At 35.0% G+C, this 19972-nt stretch overlaps 1 protein-coding gene across 2 annotated transcripts in view; it reads right to left on the bottom strand.

Annotated features, from left to right (window-relative positions):
* LOC108967720 (lipase 3-like) overlaps positions 1-19972 on the bottom strand; it is a 57867-nt gene that overhangs the window by 12956 nt on the left and 24939 nt on the right. For both annotated transcript variants that reach the window (XR_001993277.1, XM_018931323.1), the window contains exons 2-5: positions 5812-5989; positions 5282-5493; positions 5047-5196; positions 4810-4968 (exon numbers count right to left, since the gene is read on the bottom strand). Coding sequence is in view for 1 of the 2 variants with exons in the window: in XM_018931323.1 (XP_018786868.1) it covers positions 4810-4968; positions 5047-5196; positions 5282-5493; positions 5812-5989 (699 nt within the window). In the remaining variant the exon portion in view is untranslated. The remainder of the gene's footprint in view (positions 1-4809; positions 4969-5046; positions 5197-5281; positions 5494-5811; positions 5990-19972) is intronic.

Below are 19972 nucleotides of genomic sequence, written 5' to 3'. Positions count from 1 at the left end.
GATTTCCAATTTTCAGCGAAGACGATGTAAAATGTCTTTGGCAATGTTATTTTTGTTCGCTGGCTTATTTCTCCAAAACTTGCACACGCCGTACCATTCACACTTCGCAATGACTCAAACGAAGTTGAACCGTGAACATTAATCGAATGTAGAAACCATCGTCATTTACGGGTGGATTGTATAAATTCGTCCTAAGGAATTAGTTGAGAACGCTAACTATGCGTACTATTTCTTCGACGAAGCATTCCATGTATGTCAAGATATTTCCTATTAGAGCAATGTTCTCGCAGAGAGATCACTTTCGAAAGGTGAGAAAAAACTCGTAAATGTTAATTTTGTTGCTGGCGGTGTTTTCATTGACTATACTGTATTTTCTGAGTTGAAATATACTCTTTGGCCATTCTCCAAATAAACTGCGAGACTCACAACGGTCGGAAAACGTTCATGAATTGCAAAAGTAAATATCCTACAAAGCGCTTTATTGCAGTTCACGTATCGACCATTTGATACTTGCTGATCTCATCTCGTTCAAGACCAACAACCGCCATGTTGCTTCCTTTAGTGACGTACTTACATATTTTATCGATTAAACTAAACTGCAAAACTCAACATTAATATGACTTTTGAATGTGAATTAGTGGTGAATATAGTACGATCCATGAGTTGTCAATTTCGAAATTCATTTTTCTAAATTAAGTGCTGAATGTACTGCCATTGTCGTCTGGTGAGCTACGCTGATAGAATGGATATAAGTCATTTCTAGTTTGTGTTTCCGAAAGAAAAGCACGTATATAGTGTTTCGTGCATTTATTGTCAGTGGAAATTTATTGTCCAAGTGGAATTGTGGTGTTCGCAAAGTCCATGAACCATAGTGGTTTTCACCACTTCGTATAATACTGGATCTTTCTCTACATCAGGAATTTCCGCAGAAATGAGTCCATCAATTTGATCTGGTATTACCACCATCCAAAGAAGAATGTTTACTTGCGGCAAACCTCTTTTTTGCCACTCAACAGAGGAAATCTAGCATCCAACAGCACCATCAAACATCGTAAATGTTGTTTGAAAAGTTGTGCTATGATATCGTGACGATCGATTGTTGATTGACCGCGATCCATAMTTCCGCACGTACATATGTCATCGCATCCTGGTAGTGCTTCTTACCTTGCCTTGCTTTGGGCTGCCAAACAAAAATTAAAAAATATGTGTATGGAAAAGAGTTACTTTTTGGAAACTATCCAATTTTCCGACCTTCCACAATCCCGATCTTCTTCCCGATCCACAACGAATAACCTCTGAAAATTTCATCAATATTGATGCAGCCGCTCTCTTAGCGTTACTAACAAACAAACAATCGTTCGTTTGTATGGGAAAAAGAAAAGGGCTGTTTTCAGGAGTTTCCCGGAAATTATTCGAAATTTTGAACCTCAACGGCCGCATTAAAAAAAGAATTATCAAATTTGGTTCAGTCGTATGAAAGTTATGAGCGTACATACGTTATGGCGATTAATTTTTATTTGTATAGATAAAAATTTCACTGTATTGTTTATTATACATATGAATAATAGTCTATCCATTCTTTGCAAGCTGAAACTTGAGTAAAAATTGAGATATCTCGATGAAACTTGGTATTCCTTAGTACAAAAAATATTTCCAGTTCGTAGATGGGCGTAAGCGGACCCCCACAAATCGTCATCAACCGAAAACTTATAAACTACTTTGACTAAGCACTAAATTAAGATATAAAATTCTTCTCTTTGGCACAGGGGATCTCTTAAACCACCAATTCCATATCAAATATATAAGGGTAATTAAAAATCAGGGACAATCCTTTTCTGACAATCATATGYCTGTATGTCAAAAATAGATTCAATTAGACCAATRCTTCCCTTAGCCCTTATATACCTTACATAAAGATTTTCGAACTTCCCGGTGACTTTGTACCGCATATATTRGACAATATGTGAATTATCTCAACGAAAATAAGAGAGCGTATTTTACTCATAACAGTTTTTCTTTGTCCCTAACATAAACAAAATATTAGGTTGTCAAAAAAGTCTTGCGGTATTTTTATTGAACCATTTTAAAAACCATCCTTGAACCCCAACGGCCGCATTAAAAAAAGAATTATCAAATTTGGTTCAGTCGTATGAAGGCTATGATTAGCTTAGCGATTAATTTTTATTTATACAGATTTATTGTATCTAATATGCCATTATGCATAATATAGTAGAAATGTGTCGGAATAGGGTGAATAAGAATAAAAACAAGAAAAACATTAACTTCAATTGCACCGAAGCTAAATACCCTTCACAGGTGCATTTCTAATAGTAATTATGTGTTCAGTTTGTATGGAAGCTATATACTATAGTAATCCGGTCTAAACAATTTCTTCGGATATTACATTGTTGCCTTAGAAAATAATCTATACCAAATTTCCTGAATATATCTTGTCAAATGTGAAAGTTTTCCATACAAGAACTTGATTCCGATCGTTCAGTTTGGCAGCTATATTTATAGTGGTCCGATATCGGCAGTTCCGACAAATGAGCAGCTTCTTGAAGAGAAAATGACGTTTGCAAAATTTAAAAACGATATCTTAAAAACTGAGGGACTAGTTCGTATATATAATATGCAGACAGACGGAAATGGCTAAATGGCTCAGCTCGACATACTGATCATTTATATATATACTTTATATGGTCTCCGACAATCCCTTCTGGGTGTTACAAACTTCATGACAAACTTAATATACCTTATAAATGTTTTTTTGCACCGCGTACAACAATTTAAGGTTATGATATGAAAGGAAAGCTCGAGTTGACTCGTCTCACTCTTGTGAACACAAGAGGGATACCAAGCGAATTTGAAGAGTCCCCATGTGAACACAGTCTTTGCATTTTTCCTCTTATTTAAATATGTACTGTATGTTTATCAAGTACTCGGTTATTTAACACCCGATATAGATATAAATACACATATGTACATATATGTACATATGCATTGCACAAATAAAAGCTACTGTATTTACATAAATTTGTATTTACACATAGTAAGCACACAAAGCGTTTAGAGCTTAGCGCAGTAGCTCTCCTCGATTATACACTAGTATTTGTATACATTTTTCTTTGAAGTAAAGTGTTAAATAAAAGAGTTGGCAACGCTGTTTGCAATGCATAAGCTCGCTCATCAGCGAAAGTTAACTCAATAACATTTAGGAATTTTAAGTGACAACAATTTTGCGGTGTGCATTAAATACAAAAGTGTTTTGTGCATTATTTAGAAGCACACATACATACGCATGGCTCACTTTTACGTGCTCAGAAATTGCTTATGGTAAAATTATGTCACTAAAATCAGAGGTCTTTGACACACTTAACGTCTGCTTTGATCATAAATATAATAAAACAAAAAAATATTAACTTCGGTTGCACCGAAACTATAATACTCCTTAAAAGATTCCATACAAGAACTTTATTCTGATCCGTCAGTTTGTATGGCATCTACATATATGTATGTAACATTGTTTCGATCTGCCCAATTCGTCGGAGGTTATTACCTTAGACGGTAATTCATACCAAATTTCTTGAAGATATCTTGTCAAATAAAATAATTTTCAAAAACTTGTTTCCCATCGTTCTATGCTATTCTTGAAGAAAAAAGAACATGCAAAAAGATTCTGATTGGTATCTAGAAAACTAAGAAAATAGTTTACATATACTTATACATGCAGACAGACCGACATGGCTTAATTGACCGAGCTCGTCACCCTGATACATACATATATATATATTTATAGATGTTTAAAGTTTCGAGGCAAATTTAATAAAACGTGTTTAGGATATAATAATGTCTTGGGCAATGTATACCATTTTTCATATTATACTAGTTAAATTTTATCTTCAGGAGTAATTATTTACGCAAAATTATAACTCGTATAAATCAATATTAATAAGCCAAAATATCTCTAGAAATTGTTTAGAATTTAATATTTGGCAGAAAATACCGGGTTCGCATCCATGTAAAATAGTTCTCACTCACCCTTAAATTTGCTGATTTTCTCTTGAAACAATTTGAAAACTATAACGATTTTTTTTAAGAAAATCATCTTCTCCGATAAGGCTCACTTTAATATGAGTGGTGCGGTAAATAAAAAAATGTTCGATTCTGATGCGAAGAAAATCCACAAGTTATTCATGAATAACCATTACATTTACCTAAACTGAGCGTTTGGTGTGGTTTTTAATCTGGTGGAATCAGCGGTCCGTAATTCTTTCGAAATGAAGCCGGTGATACCGTTATCATTAATGGATAGGAGCATAAATCAATGATAACCAACTTTTTATGACCGTGATAGGAATAAGTAGATCTTGACAATATCTGGTTCCAAGAAGACGAGGCTACGTACCACATAGCACGTGCATCACTCGAATTGTTGCGAGAAAATTTTAAAGATTCGATTATTCCAAGAAATTGTGATATGACTACTTCTTGGGGCCATACTCTCTTCAAATCTTCAAAGTCAATATTGAACGTGTTATTCATGACATATTAATCGAAGAAGTGCTCGAAAGTTATTCATCGAATTCATTCCTGCAAAAAATCCGTGGAGAATGACGTTATATTCAGAACTTAATTGTTCTTCTCATTAAATAAAAAACAGTTGAATATTCTTAATAATCATATCACTCTTATTGGCAAACCCGGTATTACACTTTGGTGCAATTAAAAACGTATACCAGAAATTGCTCATATCATTAGCTTAAATACGGCGATTAAAAATTATCTTCTGCCCTAGAAACACCTTACCTTATTCAATTGCTCCGAATTGTAGCCAGCCACCAGGAACAATATATTCGAACAGACGTCCTGTGTCATTGCGTTGTCGTGGCACACCACTTGGGTGTGATCTACAAACAATTTTGTATTGGGCATAAATTCAGTAATGCGTAGCATACGTGTCGCTGCCTGAAAGTAGTATACTATAAAATTTCGGATCCGAAAGTTGCCTCAATTAGTTTTTAAAGAAATTTCAGAACAAAGTACCGTTAAAAAGTCTAAAAACACAACCAATGTTCGAAAAAGTGGACTCTTCATATCAGAAATGAACGCTATGGGAGCTAGAGCGTGCATCGATAGTATTTTTTGTGTATAGGAAGGCTGCTCGGAACACAGAACCCAAAAGACTGCAGTGCCCTGCGGAAAGGAAATAAAATTATTGAAAAAAAAAAAACTGTTGGAAGCCAGGAGAAAAAAGGCAAAATCGTCTATGTTAATTTACCTGCGAGTGTCCTATATAGTGCAGCTGTTCGTAACCTGTTTTGCTGAGGATATAATCAATATTTGCCGGTAAATCATATTTGCCCATTTCGTGAAAGGTGAAATCCCAGAATTCCTGGTAATCGCTATTAAGGCTCGTGTGATTCTTCGAATATCGATTGCCACGCGCATTGCCCATCCATATGTCGTAACCGAGATCCGATAGCATGTAACCTAAGTGCAATGAGTACAGATCAATGAGATGCGGAGAAAGAGAAATTGGAAATAGAAAAATGTGAGGTGTTAGTTATCAAACAACCCATACACAAACGTAAGTATGTAGCACACAAGACACATGGAAACAAATTGGGATGATATTTAAATAAGGCAATTATGACAATGTTGCTCAAACGAAGTGAATGACTGGAAATTGAGTGGACTACCTTGGCAAAAATACAATAAATGTAGAACGCAGTCGAAAAAAAAGTGTAATGTAAAAAAAAGTTGGAGAATGAGAAAAGCTTATTTGCACTTTGCGCTACAGGAACTTACCCAACCCTGATTTTGGTCCCATCAGCACCCATGTGGCCGAGGTGTCCAATATGCCATGCATCAGAAGCACTGGCTGGGCGCCACGTTTTGGTATGCGATGCATCTCTAGAATATAGCCATCCTTTGTCACCACAGTATGTGTCTCCGATGGGTAACCGTACTTGCGTATCAATTTCGGCTAAAAAGAGTTGAAGGAAATAGTACAAAAATGAGTAAACGTGTTTCGGAGCTTTTGGTTTGCAACAGATAGCAAATTTGTATTTTAGGTTAACATCATAATTAATAACCACCACTTATAATATGTTTCAATATGTTTGCTTTTCAATTGCAAGTTGAAAAATTTTATATTTGACGTAAAATTTAATTACATTGCAAAAAGTTACTATCTAGACTAACACAGCACTGGGCCGAAAATCTGTTATTCAAAAGGAAAATCTGAAATATTTATCTTAATTTTTCCATGTACCCCATGTTATGAAATACTTAGATCACATAAAATATATCTGATAGGAGTGAACAATTATGCCAACAATTAAAAGGTGAAAATTAAAACCTTAAAGAACAAAATAGGAGCCCAATTTTTATTTTCAACCACACCACGAAACTGAGTTTTTATCGCAACTATCGAGTGTCAAAAAAAATGATATTTTGTTTTTGAAAAGTATCTAATATATAATCATTATAAATTATCAATAATACACTCTACACTTCCTCAATAGTATTCAACCAGATAATACAAAAATTGCAGCAATCACCAACTAAATGGTTTCAGCTTAAGAAAGCACTTAGATTCGACTTAACTGCAGCCGAAGTGTTAAAGCTTTTACCGTACCAAGGATTACTAAAGCTCGCCTATCATTTAATTCATCAATACGCCTGTTACCTTTTCCAAGATTTTAGAAAGTTGGTTCCTAATCTATTGATTTTATTTCATAAATCTTAACACTTTTTGAAAGAATATTTCTCCAAAAGTTAAAATCCATGAATCAGTTCAGTTCATTATTTCGCATCAGTTCGGGTTCAAAAATATTCATTCCAATTTTTTGGTCATAAAGTAACATACCTTAACTTTAGCAATCGCCAAACAGTATGACTGTCACTTTGGAACTGTTGGAAAACAGCAGGAAAAGCTGCGCTAAATCTGCGACATACAATCAAATTGATCTTAACTTTGGAAATGATCAACGAGGGTCAGACATAATGAATACGACCAAACGAACAAATTATCAAACCAATATAGCCACATAGCGCTTAATTATAGGGTTAACGCCAATAACAACAATTAAGGATGGAAGAATGTAAGAATAATGCCACCCACTAAATTTTGTCGAAATTGGTTGGTTCGATCCCGAGATATGGGAGTTCACCAAAAAGCTCTCTCATACCATCTCGGTTACATCACTGTCGATAAGATTTGTACTAAGTAAGTACTTTCGAAGAAGTTATAGACACAGTTTTTGAGGATTCTTCTGCTTTGCCATTATTTTTTACAAGCAGTGCTGTCTTCTACAGCGTTGCTAACCAGGTTACTAGCCACTGCGAATTATTCGAAATATAAAAATTGACTCTCGGAAACTGACAATTGTAATAAATAATATTTCTCTTCAGAGCTTCTGAAATATTTGGACTTTTTAATACAAAAATATGAAAACAGAAAATGGTTTGAGAATTCTGGTATTCCAAAATTCCGAATATTACTAATAAATTATACGAAAAATACACCGAAAATAAACGGTTATTTAGCTTTTTATACTCTTGCAAACTGTTGCTACAGAGTATAATAGATTTGTTCATCGAACGTTTGTATGTATCACCTAAAACTAATTGTGATAAATATAGGGTTATTTACAGGGTTTGTTCGGAGAGTAATAGGACTGCTTTTCTTTCACCGCGACTGAACTTCGGAGCATACGCGCACTGATTAGATTCGGTAAAGGGCGTTCCTAGCTAACGAACGAGCAGCTCGATGCGGTTGTCTCTGAGCTCCTGGAGAGTAAGGACAAACTGTGTGAAACTAGGTAAATCTGCGACAGAGACGATTTATATGATCAAGCGGGCTTACCCAGATGTTGCTTTAGCAAGAAGTGGGGTGTTTTCTTTTTGTAGGGCCGGGAAGAGGTCGCTGATGAATGAGCAAATGCTCATTGTATTTTTTGACATCAAAGGCATCGTCCACCAAGAACCTGTTCCGACCAGGCATCGCAGCCGATTGGAAGTTGCACCGCGACAATGCTTCGGCTCACAGCGCCTTTCTTGTGAACTGCTACCTAACCAAGGCCGGCATCCCAACGCTTCCGCAGCCGCCCTACAGCCCAGATGTGGCCCCCTGGATTTTTTTTCTTTCTTGCCTGAAAAGACCGATGAAAGAGGACAGCAGCATGCGCCTCAGCTCTCAGGGCTGTTCCGGAGAATGATGAATTTCAAGTAGATTGCGTGTATACAGATTTCTTTAAAGCCTTTGATAAAGTTTCACACAATATTAAATTTTCACTCTGTCTCTTGCAGTGGATTAATTTATCTTTGCCTAATAGATGTTGTATTGTTATTGCTAATGGGGATGACGAAGTTGTTTAGGTCCTCTTCTTTTTGTGCTGTTTATCGAGAGCATTTCCAGTTGTTTTTCTTTTGCTAAATTTTTGTTGTATGAATAAAATTTTTCACAGTAACTAGTCAAAAACTCCGAGGATGTAACTAAACTTCAATGTGATATTGCTGGTTTTTATGATTGGTGGCTGAAAGTGCAGCTTTTTCTGAATATGGATAAATGTTCTCAAATCTCGTATGTGAGGGAACGTAGCATCTTACCTTCTAGTTACAATGTTTTAAATTGCGTCCTAAAATATGTAACTGAAATCAGAGATCTTGTGGTTATCTTGGGCAATTTTTCTAGGGCTTTTTCCGTTGATATGTCATGCTTCCCATTTTTCTTTTTGTTAGTTCTATCTTGGAGTATGCTGTGCTCATTTGGAGACCATTGTCTTTAGTCAATTAATAGAATTAAACGCGTTCAATATATTTTTCTTAAATTTGTCCTCTGCTACTTGAAGTTTGTTGAACCCATATCGGCGTATACATCTCGTTCATTGAATTTGCGTCTTAAATTATTTGAAAATTAACGGTCCGTTCTCTGCCTTTCATTTGTTTTTAATTTAATTAATGGATTGTAAAAATAAAATATTTCCGAACGTGTTTTGCTCATAACAGTATACAAGGCGCATTCCAAAGTAAACAGGACTTAAACAAAAGCAGAACAAATATGAATGACCTCTACGTCTGCATAACACTTTCTTTTCATGAGCACGGTGTCATATCAGGTGAATACGGGAAATGAGTTAATGGTTAAAATGTGATTTTTGGTCAAATAATCGGTCATAAGAGTCGATCGACGAGACGGATTCTGAGCAATTTTTGATCTTCAGTCAATATGTGCAGAACAAACCGTGCATACGTCTTTCGTAAGGCCAAATGTTCGGTAAAAATGCCAAAAATCGGTGTCTTGGAGATGTTCAATTCCATTTTCATGAATTTCAATAATGATTTCGGCTGATTTTTGATGAGTTCACTCACAGTTTCGATGGATTTTGATTGGTCCACATGTTGATCGTCATTTATGTCCTCACGACCACTTTGAGAACGTTGAAACAACTCGTGCACTCTATTACGGGATAGTCAATCATCGCCATAAACTTGTTTCATAAATTTAAACGTTTCGGTAAAAGTTTTACTAATTTTAAAACAAAATTTAATGTTGGCTCTTTGTTCGGCTTAAGCGATTTAGGAGATATTAGAAGACTGGGCCACACCACAGGTACCACTCATCAGTGGAACACTCTGCACAAAATTACAGTTTTATACCTTAATTTGGGGCTTAGTTATGTCATTTTACATATTTCGATTCAGCATTCATTGTTCGACGGAATTGTGAATGAATTACGAATGCAATCAAATTTGGTATTTTTTATTATAGATCATTGACTTTTTTTGTTGAGTAAATAGATTTTATTCCTCATCTTTTAAAATTATAAATATAAAAATCATCCTCAAATGAGATATATCTGACATAAAATTTAATTTATTGAGTTGGTATGCAAAACGTTAACCAGAAGATCGAAATAGATATTAGAAGAATGAAATTAACACCAGCCAGATGAAATTCATTCATGATCAGCGCTAACCCATGATTATAAAAAGGTTTGTTTGAAAATCCTGATATTAGCTATATGGGAGATAGGTCAAATTTTCACGATTTTATCTATTTTAAGGACAAAGATTTATCGTTCGTAGAATATATCACATATGGAGTTGAAGATAATTCACATATTGGCCGATATATGAGAATAAAGTCACCCGGAAGGTCGAATATGTTTTATTCGATATATGGGACTAAAGGAAATATTGACCCGACTTAACCTGTTTTTAACACACTATTATCAGGAAAAGATTATTTCCTTACTTCAATTACAAACATTGACCGATTTCGGCAAAAATTCAGACCTAAACAAAAACCAACTACGGTTGAAAGTAGGTCCGAAGATATGAGATTTCACCCAAATGTTGGTAGTACCACTTCCATAATACAATTTATCTAACCCATTTAGTTATTGATTTATCGCACTTTGGTAATTTTTAACAAAACCTGTGCAAATTTGGGTTATATTGTACGTGGAATGATTTCGGAGGTACAAACAGTAAACACGGCGGGCCCCCGCCAACTTTTTACACATTTTCAAAGCACAGTTGCCCACCGTTACAAATTACACTTTTGTATTCTTTCAGAAACAAAGTGCCTGAAATCAATAGTAGAGGAATATAAAAGCTACTTATTAGAAAGCAATCACAACCTATAGAAGAGAGCAAACAAGAGAGCACCTCACAAAAAAGGAATCACTCTATCACAGAAATACAAAAAACTGCTAAAAAAACCTAGGCGGAGTGAAGGTGAATACAGCAGCACAACAAGGGCAAGGCATTTCCAGGGATAGCCTGCAAGTGGCCATCATAGATGGAAATTCCTCCAATAAGAGTATTAGAAATCCTCAGAAACTAGATTCAGAAGTAGAGAAGTTGGAAAAAATCTTAACCACAACTTTCAATAAATCCACTCCGCCAACAGTTCTGAAAAAGAGAAAGTCTCTTCTTTGGTGGAACAGTGAACTCAAGAATAAAGATACAAAAAAGCAGTCAGGAAAGCTAAAAACGACTCATGCCGATCTTTCTGCACATCGATAGAAAGTGGCTGAGAAACCGCTAGGCTGACCAAAATGCTGTCCAAATATCATATTAAGATGGTGCCTACTGACTCCATTAGGGCGGCTGATTACCGACGCCAAATAGTAGACAAAAGCAAAATCAAATATGGCATAAATAGTTTTGCACCATTTAAAGCGGCAAGTCCTGACGGTATTATGCCCATAATGCTGCAAAAACTGGTAGAACCAATGGTTCAAAGGCTTCAAAATATATACAAAGCTAGCATTCAACTATCTTCCAAAACCAGGCAGAAGAACACGCGCTAATGTCAAGGATTTTAGACCTATAATCCTTACCTCCTTTATGCTGAAGGTACTAGAAAGGCTAATAGATTTACACGTAAGAACAATAATGGCATAATGGCGGAGAAGTTGTCGAAATCCCAAAATTCGTACATAAAGGGCCGATCAAACAATACACAATGGCCGCTTTTCTAGACGTAGAGGGCGCCTTCAATAACATAGAAGTAAATGCTATAATTGATTCTCTGTCACATGGTGGCATAGATAACACCGTGTGCAGATGGATACTATCGATGCTTGAGAATAGGAAGATTTGACACCAAACTGTCCTGGAAAATAAACATAGAAAAAATAATAAATAAAGCATACATGGCCCACTATACTTGTAAGAGAATCGTCAGCGAGAATTGGGGTCTCAAACCACGTATAATTATGTGGATGTATTCGGCTGTCATAAGACCTATACTTACATATGGTGGCCAGCGCTAAAGAGCAGCATGTGTGGGTGTTACTGGTGCAATCAGGTCATGTCCGACTGATGCGCTCAATGTGGTCCTGCATCAACTACCCATGGAAATTTTTATTCACAAAACAGCAACTATTGCGGCGATAAGAAAAAGAGAATAGGGTGATTGGAATCAGCAGAACTACGGACATAGTGTAATCCTAAACATGCTTACCATTAATAAATCAGACTACATTCTACGAAACTGGAGTTCAATAGACACTTCCCGGTGAGGATACCATCTAGATGAGAATTGAGAAGAGGTTCAATAGGAGAGGAGGATACCATCTCAGTCTATACCGACGGGTCCAAAATGGACTGCGGATAAGACACGGGGGTATTCTCCGCTGATCTAGGCATATCTCTCTCTATACGTCCACCAAACTCGGCTAGCATCTTCCAAGCAAAAGTACCAGGCATAGAAAAAGCCTAAGCAGTTCTATTAGAAAACCACGAGAATGTACATAAAGCAACTATAGTTACGGATAGCCAGGCGGCGCTCCTGGGCTTGCCTTCACCCATGGCAAATTCACAACCGCAAGAGAGCACTAAGCTCAATAAAAGACAAGGTCCAACTAGACTTGATCTGGGTTCCCGGCTATAGGAACATTTTCGGTAACGAAAAAGGCGAAGCTAATACCAAGCCCTCTAGGATCGATCAAAGGAGAAATCAATAGACAATTTCAACAAGTTGCAAATAACAGGTGGAAAAACATTACAAAATGCGTCATAACTAAACAATTATGGCCAACATATAACAGGAAAAGGACCAATCCCTTTTTAAGTAGGTCAAGAAAAAGTATCTAGAGAGTAACAGCTACCACAACAGGGCACTGGCCATTTGGGGCTGCGGAGTCGCAGGGAACAAGGAAACAATTTTCCACTTTCTCTGTCCAGCTCTAGTACAGATCCGACACAAAACACTTGAAATCTATCAAGCACCAAACCTTGAATGGATTTCCACTAAAAGAATATCAGACATAAGTAGTTTCATCGAAACCTCAAAATGGGTTCAGAGAGAAGGTTAAACGTAACAGCAGATACAGGAGGCTCTATGAATAGTGTATCAAAAAGGCACAACAAGTGCTACTTTAGCACGTTAGATAACAGGGCTGCACTCCTACCTACCTATCTATCTTTTCGATTAATGGCGTTTAATGGATGCGGCATTAGTCCGATTACACCCCTTTACGAACTCACTCTTTCTCTCTTTTAAGTTTCATCGAGATATCTCAAGACATCCACTCGAATTTCACCTCGTCTCGTCACACTGATAAAATATATATAATATATAAACTTATATCTGTTTCGATTAGTTTTAGGTGATGCAAACAACCGTCAGGTGTACAAACATGTTGCTAAATTTGTCTAATTGAAAAGAGGATCGCTGAATCGAGTTGGCGCGTGCGCAACAGCGTTGAACGAAGAGCATAATTGAATGAGGGGAGGGGGCGATGATGCGGTCCTTTTTGTTAATTGGTTGTGTGAGGTATCATCGTGTGTAGAGTGTTCGCATATAATGTTAGTGTCTCAGGTGTGGTGGGTAGAATTAGGAATTGTAAAGATGGTTACGATTTCATTGATGTGTACAGGTAGTGACATCATGTATTATAAGTATTATTAATTTTATTAAATTATTTATTGAACATTATATAATAAATTTTTATAAGAATCATAGTAAAAGGGAACTAGTTAAAATAAATTTGTCTAGAAGAAGATTATGCTAAATTACATAAAGCAAACGCAGTTAATATATTTATGTTATATTTCTTCCTCGCAACAACTAACTGAAAAGGAATAAAAAAAAAACAACGAAATCCCTACCATTATACCAGAGCGTTTTAAATGTTAATGTATTTATCTTGTTTGCAAAAACCTGTTAGATTTCAATGATTTTGACATACTTTTATTAGCATGTAAATATTAAAATAAAGGTATTGTGTTTGGGTCAGCTTGCACATTTTGGGCAATGAGAAACCGGATTCAATGGGCTAGAAAACATGGGCCACAAAACTGAACAGCTCTAAAGCACTTACTTTCACACATTTCGATGAGAATTTGCAAAAACCAATAACTACCAAAAACACTTCATAAAGTCAGTGAAGCGGTACTAAACCATTTCATAATTGTTATGTTATATCCATGTTCACACATGCATATATTATAGGTATGTATGTTTAGTATTTTCTGTTTCTGCTGGTTTTGCTGCTTCTTTGCCACTGTCTGATATGCAATTTTCATGGTAACATAAAGTGTGTCAGGGAAGTGTTAAGGGAAAACAGAAAAAATCAGCAATCACCACATTGCAGCTGCTAGTCAAATCTGCTTCTACTATAAAAGGTAGTCAGTTAAGAATTAATGGTTTAGCTACTGGTTTCACCGATAAAAATATTTTAATCCATGATAATGTCTGTAATTTTTATTGTAAAATTTGCTAAAATATTTTTTGTACATTTGAAGAGCTCAGATATTAGCATTACAATGAGTATGGAATTAGAAGGATGGTTTTTTCAATGGGTATTTATGTACATAATCTACAAAGATACATGTTCACTACAATATTTATTAGTTATATACAATCATAGTTGTACGTATGTGCATACGTGAATGTATTTAATTGTAAAAGTTGTAGAGCAAAAGAGCTACACAGGTCAGAACTCCAATTGCATAGGTAAATTTTAAAGTACTTTTACACTTTATTGCACTTTTGGCTAATTTTTACTAATATATTATTATTGTTAAATTAATATTAATCTGCCTATTTCAATGCCAGCTGGAATAACGATAATTAATTGCAATTAATTCTTTGCATTCAATTGGCTTTTATATTTAATAGTAACGGTGTTTAAAGATATTTCAAAGTATAATTCGCCAAGCTTTTGCCAATTACTTTTACCTTCTCTGACGCCAGCTTTTAAACGTTCCCTAAAATGGCTTCGTTTTCAATCCAACTTGTGGGTACGTGTGTTTTAGCTCGTTGGCCGGTATGGCCGCCAGTATGCCGGTCCAATCCTTTTGAATAGCTTCTACGTTTGAATAACGCTTTCTTTTATGGGCAAACGCATTTTTCCGAAAAGGAAGAAGTCGCACATATCACGAGTAGTTAACGGTTAAATATGATTTTTGGTCGTCAGTCAATTTGTGGGGAACAAACCGTGCACACACCTTTCGTAAGCCCAAATGATCCGTCAAAATGCGATAAATCGATGTTTCGGAGATGATCAATTTCATTTCCATAAATTTCAATGATGATTTCGGCTGATTTTTGATGAATCCACTCCAAGTTTCGATGGAATTTCCGGTGATCACGGATTTTGACTGGCCCACATGTCGATCGTCATTTATGTCCTCACGACCACTTTGAAAACGCTTAAACCACTCGTGCACTCTGCTGCGGGATAGGCAATCATCGCCATTAACTTGTTTCATCAATTGAAATATTTCGGTAAAAGTTTTGCCAATTTTAAAACAAAAAGACCTTGTAGAAGAGTGTTGACAACCCAAAAAAGGAAATAAGTAACCGAGAATTTTATTTGCTTGAAACTTGCAAATATCAAATACTGGGCAGTTCCTTCAGGTGCTGACAATACTTTATACTGATTCGCCTTCATGCGTGCTTTAAAGGAGGTGATTCAACATTGCATCACTGAAATTCAGTCACATTTATGCAGAACAGTCATAGAAAGTTTATGGAAATCTATAAATTAGGTATGCTCGAAACTCTAGTGATCACGAAATGCCTTCAGAGTTGAGTTACTTTTTGGAAAATCCAATGTCTGATCTTAAACAAGATCCTCTCCAAGTTTCAAATAATGTCATCGATTTCACTTTCCCTAAATTAAAAAATTGCGGTAAAATATTTGAGTACTATCGCGACATCAACGCCATCCGAAAGACTGTTTTCAAAAGCTGGTTTTACACTTTATCAACAGAGTTTTAAAGGTTCTTCTTTATCAAAATTACTTTTCCTTCAGTCAATTAATAAAAAATATTGGGATATGTAATAATCTGATCTGTTGCTTAACAAATTTCGAACTTATAGATACTGTTTTATGTCTTTGCCAACTATTAAAGTAAAAATTATCGATGGATCCAACATCGATGTTCGGTTTTCGATAAATATCGAACATCGATGTTGAGCTTTCGATGATGACATCGATGTCAACATCGATGTTTTTTGAATATCGATCATCCCTACTATAAATGTATTCGATTACAATCCTTTGCTCCTTAGATAAATAAGAAATGTTAAAAAATCTAACATTCGGCAAATGAAGTTTTATTAATTACGATTGTATTAGAGCTTCCTCAGCTTAGGATGCTGTGCGTAAATTAAGAAAAGCGTGTGTTAAGTGTGCAGAAATATACAGCCCAAAAGCACAATAACCTTCAAATATGTCCATAAAAGATGTGAGGGGTAAGGACTTTATTCTACCAACTTTGCGAGATACTGCTAACAAAAATCTCTTGTCTATTATGTGTACAACTTTGGAAATTAACACGATAAAATTACTACGTAATATTACTATAGTAATGCTCTTCTTGTTTCTTGATGTAATGTAAGATTCATTAAAAAAGTCGCACATCATTATGATATAATAACCCGGGAAAGATTTAAAACAGGTGTTTTCTTTCAGACAAATAAGCCCGCTACCCTGTCTTTCCAAAACAAAGTGTTACTAAAAATGTCTGTTTCCCTACATTAAAGCAATACAGTTCAACGCACCAATTCGGGTTTCGTAATATTTCACATCAGTAACTAAATAGAATTTCTAACGAAATTCAAAAGACATTTAGGTACAGAGAGTTTTGTTCAACAACATTCGTTGATGTAGTAGCTCTTTATCCTCTTATCTTCTATACAGTAGACATTTCAACTGCATAACCAGCATGAAAATAAGAGCAGTAAATTTAAACTGGCCTTTATATCAAAATTCGAAACTTAGCGTTAATAAAGTCGATTTGGGTGGAATCTGTGTAACTAACATCGAAATTATACAGACGTTCTAGTCAAAAAAAAAAAAAAAAAAATTCTTAGAGCTATAACGGGTTCACTATGGTACATTCGTAATGTAAATATTTAAAACGATTGGTATTTCTAAGGTGAAGAGAGAAGAAGAAGACACCAGAAAGAATAATGAATTTAAAATTCGCAACCATCCAAATCCAATAGCTAATGTCTTGCAACAGTTCTCTAAATAAACCCACTAAAGAGCAACGTATCACCAAGCAGGCTGAACTAGAACCTTGAACTTGTCGAGTTTTAAATAGATTTAAGATTTTATAAGGTATTGTTATTGCTTTTATTTGATTTGTTTGCTTACAGTTTTTTCTCTTTCTAGTGTCTAAAACAACAACAAACCGTTAACTACGTTTGCACCGATTTTATAATACTCTTTCAAATGCAAAAGTTTTGCTCCAAAAACTTGATTTCAAAAGTTCAGTATGTGTGCCAGCTAAATGCTACAGTTATTCGATCTGAAAAATTTATTCGGGGACTACAATATTGCTTTAGATAATAATCCATGCAGAATTTCCTGAAGATCTCGCAAAATTAAAAATTCATTATATTACACTGATAAGGGTATAAAATAATTACCATTGTAAAGAAGCACAGACACAAAATTTGTGTGAAAATAATAACGGTCGTATTCATATAAATACATATATATATGTATGTGCGATTAATGAATGCGTCACGTTGTATTAAGCGCTAAGCATTGGCCACTTTGCGACCATTAATAGTTTGCTTTGAGCGCTACGACTCGCCGGCTAGACAATTTGTTTTGCATATTTACGGCATAGTTGGCAATACTTCACGGCTCAAGTGGTCACTTTTAACTTTTTGGGTTTGTTACAGATATTTATGGTACCTATGTAATTTCTTCCATATTTACATAAATACGTTGTTGCTTCTAACATATATCTATGTACATTTGTACGTACATATGGTATTTGTATTCTTATTTTTTGTACTACCTCTACTAGCAATACAATATTCTTTACTCTTTTTGCTGAAAATTTAAAATAATTTTTGCACTTATTTTCATTCATAAATAATGAATCAAGAAATTCATTCAGTTTTGAAAAAGAAAAGGTGATTAAAAATGAAAATCTCCTCAGTTGATACGGTGTGCTGTTAGATATTGTAATCTATATTGGAAACTACAAATTTAGTATAGCGATTAGTAGAAAAGAGGGTAAGTAACGGTCAATACTTCCAGAAGACCTCAATCCACTTTGGGTCAATTTCAGTTGTTCACGACACTTAATGATAAGGAGCTTAACTTTTTAACCATATTTAGTTTTCTATTTATAAAGCTTACAAAACTTACCTTGAACAATGAATAATTAGATCTATTAAAGAGCAATTTGTTGTACATTAAAGTAACAAACTGTCTACTATTATGTGTAATTTGTAACTTTATTCCAGGTTGCAATTGTATTGCTTCGAGCCTCCTCAGTTCGAAGTTATTATATTAACTGGATACACACTGGATGAGTGTCCAGTGTCGATTCTTGAACATCTCAATATTAATATGTCTGTTTAAATTAGTACAAATTTATGATAATATACACGTTCATTATGAATAAAAAGGCAATAAATATAGGTAAAATGTCAAGGTCGATCGCGAAATACAAAAAAAGAATAAAAAAGAATATTTACATATATCGAAACGCATTACGAAATTGGTAAACACGATTTCTTTGATGAAAAATGAAATTGAAACAACAACAAATCTCGTTCCACTTCATTGATCTATATGTATGTACTTAAATGCTTATACCAGTGCCGGATTAGCCACGTAGCAAAAGTAGAAAATGCTACGGGACCGCGCTCCAACTGACCATAATTAAAAAAATACCAATTTAGATTGAGCGTAAAATATCCTTTCACGTTTTTAACGCAAAACGCTCAGTCTATGTTTTACTTCCACCTTCCACCTGAAAATCTAAAACTCGATTTCGTCCCGTTAAAACGTAAAAATAGGTAAGCATTTTATGAGCTTACTAACTTTAATGTTCTAATGTTTAATTATAAACATTATAATCGATATATTTAGATATATATTATATTTTATATTTCTACCCTTCAAGCGCCCAGATTTTGATTTTTTTATTAATATCCATTAATTTCTGCTGAATACCGCTATAGTGAATTTTTATTAATTAAATAAATATTTTCATAAAATAAAATCAAAAGAAAATCGTTATCGAATATCACGATAAATTTTTGGTTTAGCCCAGCCTTAAGAGCAAGGTGTTTCAGAGGCTCAAGTAAAAAGGCGGTTAATTTGAAAATTAACTATTCATATTATAAACAAAAAGTTATCCAATTAAAAATTGTTCAACATTAAAATGTATTAAAAATTAAGCAAGGAACACGATGGGCAAAGAACGTCTTAATCATCTCACTTTGTTGAATATAGTGCATGACTTGCTTAAAGAAGTCGATATTGAAAGTATTTTCTCTAAATACGCCCATAATAAATCCAGAAAAGTTTATTTGTAACAATTTGGTTTTATTTAATACCCTAAACTTGAGAACCTATAGCAAACCAAGAGCCCTTTCACAGAATTTGCTACAGGCCTCACGCTAGTTTAATCCGGCACTGGCTTATACATATTTATAGTTAGTTCACGCTAATGACACTAGGTTATGAATTCAAGCAAAATCAACATTTAAGCGACCGGCGTCTGATGATAATGGGAAAACACGAGAAAGCACAACAAAAGACGCTGTTGACCGCAAGTTAGTGAATGAATAAAATGAATGAAAAAAAAAATATGAATGAACAAGTAAGGAAGGGCTAAGTTCGGGTGTCACCGAACATTTTATTCTCTCGCATGATAAAGGGATAATCGAGATTTCAGGCGTGGGTGTGAACCGATTTCACCCATATTTGGAACATGCCATCACGGTATTAAGAGAATATTATATACCGAATTTCATTGAAGTCGGTTGAGTACTTCCTAAGATATGGTTTTTGGTCCATAAGTGGGCGACGCCACGCCCATTTTCAATTAAAAAAAAAAACCTGGATGCAGCTTAATTCTGACATTTCTTCCGTAAAATTTAGTGTTTCTGACGTTTTWTGTTAGTCGGTTAACACTTTTAGTGATTTTCAACATAACCTTTGTATGGGAGGTGGGCGTGGTTATT

Source organism: Bactrocera latifrons, unplaced genomic scaffold (genome assembly GCF_001853355.1).
Source record: "Bactrocera latifrons isolate USDA-ARS-PBARC rearing strain unplaced genomic scaffold, ASM185335v1 scaffold_101, whole genome shotgun sequence".
Taxonomy (NCBI): domain Eukaryota; kingdom Metazoa; phylum Arthropoda; class Insecta; order Diptera; family Tephritidae; genus Bactrocera; species Bactrocera latifrons.
Note: the sequence above shows the minus strand (reverse complement) of the source record. Positions and strands in the feature narration are given on the sequence as shown.